The sequence below is a fragment of the Ichthyophthirius multifiliis genome (assembly GCF_000220395.1).
Source record: "Ichthyophthirius multifiliis unplaced genomic scaffold scaff_1120509251380, whole genome shotgun sequence".
In the NCBI taxonomy this organism is placed as follows: Eukaryota; Ciliophora; class Oligohymenophorea; order Hymenostomatida; genus Ichthyophthirius; species Ichthyophthirius multifiliis.
This window is the reverse complement of record NW_004085930.1, coordinates 7378-12934: the sequence shown is the minus strand read 5'-3', so window position 1 is coordinate 12934 and position 5557 is coordinate 7378. Positions and strand designations below refer to the sequence as shown.

The 5557-nt window shown below is 10.1% G+C and overlaps 1 protein-coding gene across 1 annotated transcript, besides 13 other annotated features; it reads right to left on the bottom strand. All coding sequences in view use genetic code 6, as the record gives it.

Annotated features, from left to right (window-relative positions):
- Nucleotides 1-187: 187 nt before the first annotated feature.
- Nucleotides 188-284: a microsatellite.
- Nucleotides 197-282: a microsatellite.
- Nucleotides 203-274: a microsatellite.
- Nucleotides 267-345: a microsatellite.
- Nucleotides 281-347: a microsatellite.
- Nucleotides 348-623: 276 nt separating this feature from the next.
- Nucleotides 624-666: a microsatellite.
- A 256-nt stretch (nt 667-922) lies between these two features.
- Nucleotides 923-977: a microsatellite.
- Nucleotides 978-1358: 381 nt separating this feature from the next.
- Nucleotides 1359-1388: a microsatellite.
- On the bottom strand, nt 1375-1836 carry IMG5_192190 (hypothetical protein; the record flags this gene model as incomplete). The annotated part of the gene is made up of 1 exon (XM_004025049.1): nt 1375-1836. A coding segment is annotated over one exon (462 nt), but the record flags the coding sequence as incomplete, so codon positions are not given.
- Nucleotides 1837-2723: 887 nt separating this feature from the next.
- Nucleotides 2724-2879: a microsatellite.
- A 47-nt stretch (nt 2880-2926) lies between these two features.
- Nucleotides 2927-3017: a microsatellite.
- Nucleotides 2944-3017: a microsatellite.
- A 2389-nt stretch (nt 3018-5406) lies between these two features.
- Nucleotides 5407-5445: a microsatellite.
- Nucleotides 5446-5462: 17 nt separating this feature from the next.
- Nucleotides 5463-5495: a microsatellite.
- Nucleotides 5496-5557: the final 62 nt, after the last annotated feature.

Sequence of the window (5557 nt, the reverse complement as noted above, 5' to 3'; positions counted from 1 at the left end):
AAAAAATATATTTCATTGTAATTTATTTTTTGAATATAATAATTATTAAATAATTGTGTATTTATTTATAAAAATTAATTAGAAAATATATATATATTTAATAAAATCACAAAAATAAAGATAATATATAATTTTATAATCAATTTAAAATTAAAAAATTAAATTAAAAAGACAAAATTTTTAATTAATATATAATTATAAATTATATATATATATATTAGTATTCTATATATAATAATATATTAATATGATTTATATATAAATAATTATATATAAATATATATTTTTTTTATTATTATTTTTTATTTTATTTATAATATTTATTTTATTTTATAATAATTTTTTTAAATAAAATATAAAAGTTAGATTATATTTATAAATACTTTAAAAAATATTAAAATATGTTTATTATAATTATTATAATAGAAATTTAATAACATATTACTATTATAATATTTATAAAATTTATATTGATTTAATTTTATATTACAATATCAGAATAAAATATAATTAAAATATATTATATTTTATAATACTTTTAATTTTTTTGAAACAAAATTATATTTAATATCTTTTTTTAAATAAATAAAAAATTTATTATTAAATTTTTTATTTTTTTTGGATATAAATAATATTTAATATTTATAAATCATATTATTAATATTTTTTTTTTATAAAACTTTAAAAATTATTTTAAAAATTCTTAGTTATATTTTCTAAAAAAATAAAAATATATAAAGATATATAGTTATAATGATAAAGGTAGAAAATTATATATGTATTTATCGTTTTAATAAAGAAAATTACTATTAGATTCACATTTAGTTGTTACTACTTGTTATATATTCATATCGAAATTAGGTTTCTAGTCAAGTATTTTTTTATATATAAAATATCTAAATATTTGAAGAACAATATGCATTTTAAAAAATAATAAATCAATAATTTATAAAAATAATAAATAAATTATATTTATATTAATAATCTTAATAAAATTATATTTTTAATAAGATATAAAGCATATTTATATTTTTTTTTTATATAAAATAATAATATATTTTTTGATAATATTTTTTAAAATACAGTGTGTAATGAATAAAAAAACTATTTAAACATAATTAAAATATACAAATAACAATATAAAAAAAGCAAGTAAATATTTATTTATAGATAAATAAAAATATTAAATTTTATAGTATGTAAATATAAATTAGATTTATATTTTTAATGGGCAAATTAAAATATAAGGGCGTAAATTATATATATAAATAATGCAATAATTTATTTATTTTTTTAAAAAAAGGATGTATTAATTTATTTAAAAATAAAAATCTATACAATTAAAATAGTTAGTAAATAAAATATAAATATTACAAAATATAATATTAATGAAAAAAAAGTGTGTAAATAAATAATGAAAATAAAATTTAATAAATCTATTATAGTTAGTATTTTTATAAAATAGATATTTTAATAAAAATAATTAAAAAAAAGGCTGTAAATAATTTATAATTATTGAAATAACAAATATTAATAAATAAAAATATATAGTGTGTAAAAAATGAATCTAAATTTAATATTATATATAAAAAATATATACTTTATTTAATTAAAAGGTAACAAAAATAAAATAAAATAATAATTGAATAAATTTTTATAGAGAGTATTAAAAAATAAATATAAACATGGTATTATTTAAATAATAATAATAATAATATAGCTTTAAAATGTAAAATTAATTTTAATATATATTAAATACTAAAATATAATAAAAAGTGTGTAAAAATATAAAGAAAGTCTAAATATATAAAAAATAGGACGTATAATAATAATCATCTATTTAATTAAAAATTATTTTTAAAATAATTAAAAAAGCAAGTAATTTTTAATTGATAAAATATATTTAATAAACAAAAAATACTAATATTTTTTATGATAAATAGTATGTAATATGAAATAAAATAATATTTATTTATTAATGTAAATTATTTTTCTATAAAAATAGTGGGTAATATATTATTAATACCATTTTTAGTATATAAATTTTTAATAAATATAGGATGTAATATTAAATATAATTGCATTTTAGTTTAGTTTAAAAAAAAAAAAAAAAAACTATTCTAAAAATAGGGAGTGATTTTAAATAATATAGCATTTTAATTTATAGCTATAAATTTTATTATAAAAAAATAGGGGGTATTATTAAATAAAATTCTATTTTTGGTTATAAGTTATAAATATTTAAATATAAATAGAAGGTAATTTCAATTATTTAGTTAAAATTTATAATTTTTAAAAAAATAGTTAGTAATATTAAATAAAATAGTATTATTAGTATTAATTTAATAATTTTTATTAAAATAGTATGTAATATTAAATAAAATAGCTTTTATAGTTTAAATTATCCAATTATTATTAAAAACACAGTTTGTAGCATTAAATAAATAATTATTTTAGTTTAATTGATCATACTTTAATAAAAAAAAGGGAGTAATATTTATTATAATCATCATTATTAGTTTAAATTTTAATAAATATAGGAAGTAAAATTAAATAAAATTATATTTTAGTTTAAATTTATTAATTTTTTATAAAATAGTATGTAATATTAAATATAAATGCCTTATTAGATTAAATTTATATATTATTTATTTAAAAGACAGTAATATTAAATAAAAAAATGTTTTTTATAAAATAATTATCTTTTTTTAATAAAATTAGTATGTAATATTAAATAAAATATATATTTAATTAAAATGTATCAATTTATTATCAAAAATAGGCAGTAATTAATAATAATAAAGCATATTATTTTATATTTATTGATTTAATATTAAAAATAGGCTGTAATATTAAATAAAAAAGTATATTTAGTTTATTAATTATTATTAAAAATAGGATGTAAAATAAAATAGAATACTTTGTTTAAATTTATAATTTTTTTAAAACTAGTTTGTAATTTTAAATAAAAAATAAATTTACAATTTTAATAAAAATAGTTTGTAATATTAAAAAAATAGCATTTATAATAAATATATTCAATTTTATTTAAAAAATAGTATGTAATATTAAATTAAATGCTTTTCAAGACTAAATTAATATTTTTTTTAAATAAAAATAGAATGTGATTCTATTAAAATTGTATTTTAATTTAAATTTATTTAAAAAAAATAGAAAGTAAGTTTAAATGAATTACAATTTTGTAATTTCAATTGTAAACTATATTTTTTTAAAAAAGGGGGGTAATATTATATATATTTAATATTCAGATATATATTATAAAAAATAGAAAGTTATATTAAATTATATAATAATGTATTTAATATAAATTTAGTATTTTTTTATTTAAAATATAATTAAATATATTTACTTTGTTAATTTTTAATTTTTATTTCTTTTTTATAAAAAAAATAGGCAAAAGTAATATTAATTAATATATATGTATTTGATTAAATTTATTATAAATTTTAGTGCGTAAATATAAATATTTAAATGCAATTATTTTATTCTTATTTAGTCAGTAAATAATTTATAATATATTATTATATTATAACATAAATAGATTAAAAGTTAATAATAAATCTATATTTATTTATTTTAATATTGTATTATTTTGTTCATAATAAAGTAATTTTGGTTTTTTACAATTAATTAATTTATTTATAGGAAGTTATGTAAAAAATTACTTTATTGAATATATATTTAGCAAAATTTAATAAAAACCTTATTATTATTATTTTTGAGAAGTTTTTTTTTTTACAATTGACATATTAATTTAATTAGAAAGTATTTAAATTTATAAATAAATATTTTAATTTTTTTTAATTCCTATTTAAGCACTAAGTAATTATATATAGATAATATGATTTTAATTTTTATAAATAGATTGTAATTTTATGTATTTTCTTATTTTAATATAGAAATAGATAGTAATATTTTATTTTTTTAAATATTATTTTTTTATTTTTTTTATAGTGCGTACTTTAATTTATTTTTATTTATTAATATCATTTTTATTTAGGATGTAAACATTTTATATTTTATTTTAAATAAAATTTTAATATAGGAAGTAATATTATTATTTTAATATTTCTTATTAATTGATTGAAAATGTATAGTGTGTATAAAATGATTATTTGTTTATTATATCTATTTATAACAAATATATAATTAGTTAGTAAATTTTACAATACTATAAAATAAATATAATTTTATTTACACATATAACTATATTTATTAAAAATAATATTAGACTAAAGTAAAATTATAATAATTTTATTATTAAAAAATAAAAAAAATCATTAAATTTTTATTTTAAAATATAATTTTTATAGACACCAGTAAATAACTTTAATATTCCTATAAAACTTTTTATATTTAATATAATTTACTTTAAACTTTTCTTTTGATTAAAATATTTTTCTAATATAATTTTGATTAGACAACTGTTATTTTTTTTTAATTATTTATATATTTTAATGAATTAATTATAGTCAGTACCCCAAAAATATAAACTATTTAACTTTTGTTTTTATTGATAATAATAAAAAGAAAATTGTAAAACATTTATATTAATTTTTTTTATTTTATTTTTTTTTTCAAAAAGCCTGTAAAAAAAATATTTTCTCTAAATATAAAAATTTAATTTGTTAAATAGTGTGTAAAAAAATTAATATTTATATAAATATTATATATATATATATATATTATTTTTTAATTTAGATTGTAAATATAATTTGCTTTATTATTTTGTAATAATAAAATAGGATGTATAATTAAAAAATTTTTCTATGTTTTTGTTTACCAATTTTAATAGGAAGTTTAATTTTATTTTTTAAAATTTATAAAATAATTTTTTAAACAATCTAGTGTGTATTTATTTTTTCTTTAAATTAAAAAAAAAAAATTAAAAATAAGCTTGTAATATTTTTTTTAATTAATTAATAATTTATTATTTTTATAAAAGTAAGTAAATAATTATGATAGTGTTGGACTTTAATTATTTTATTTTTAACAAAAGTGTGTAATAAAGAATTTGTTAAATTATAATTAATTTTTAAACTTTTAGTTGGTAAATTTATATAAAAAATTAATTTTATATATTATTTATATGCTATTTATTATAATACAAATTTATTTTTATTAATATAGAAAGTAAATACTTTTAAACACTTTAATAGTGTATTTTATGTAATTATAGTTAGTAATATTATTATTAATGTTAAATCGCTTTTTCATTTTACTTTTAAAAATAGCTGGTAAAAAAACCCTCTTAAAATTTACATTTAATATACTTATCATTTATAGGCAGTATGAAAAATAATAATATTTATATAAATTATTTAATTTAGTCTGTAAATTTATATCTTTAATATTTTTAAAATCTTATAATCAATATTAAGGGAGTAATATTATTATTTAATTTTTAATTTTACTATTTATTTTACAAAGACAGTAAAATATTTTAATGTTTTTTTTTTAAATATTTTTTTTTTTTAAATAAGTATGTAAATATATAATTATTAAATTAATCACAATTTTTAATCTTAATATAGTA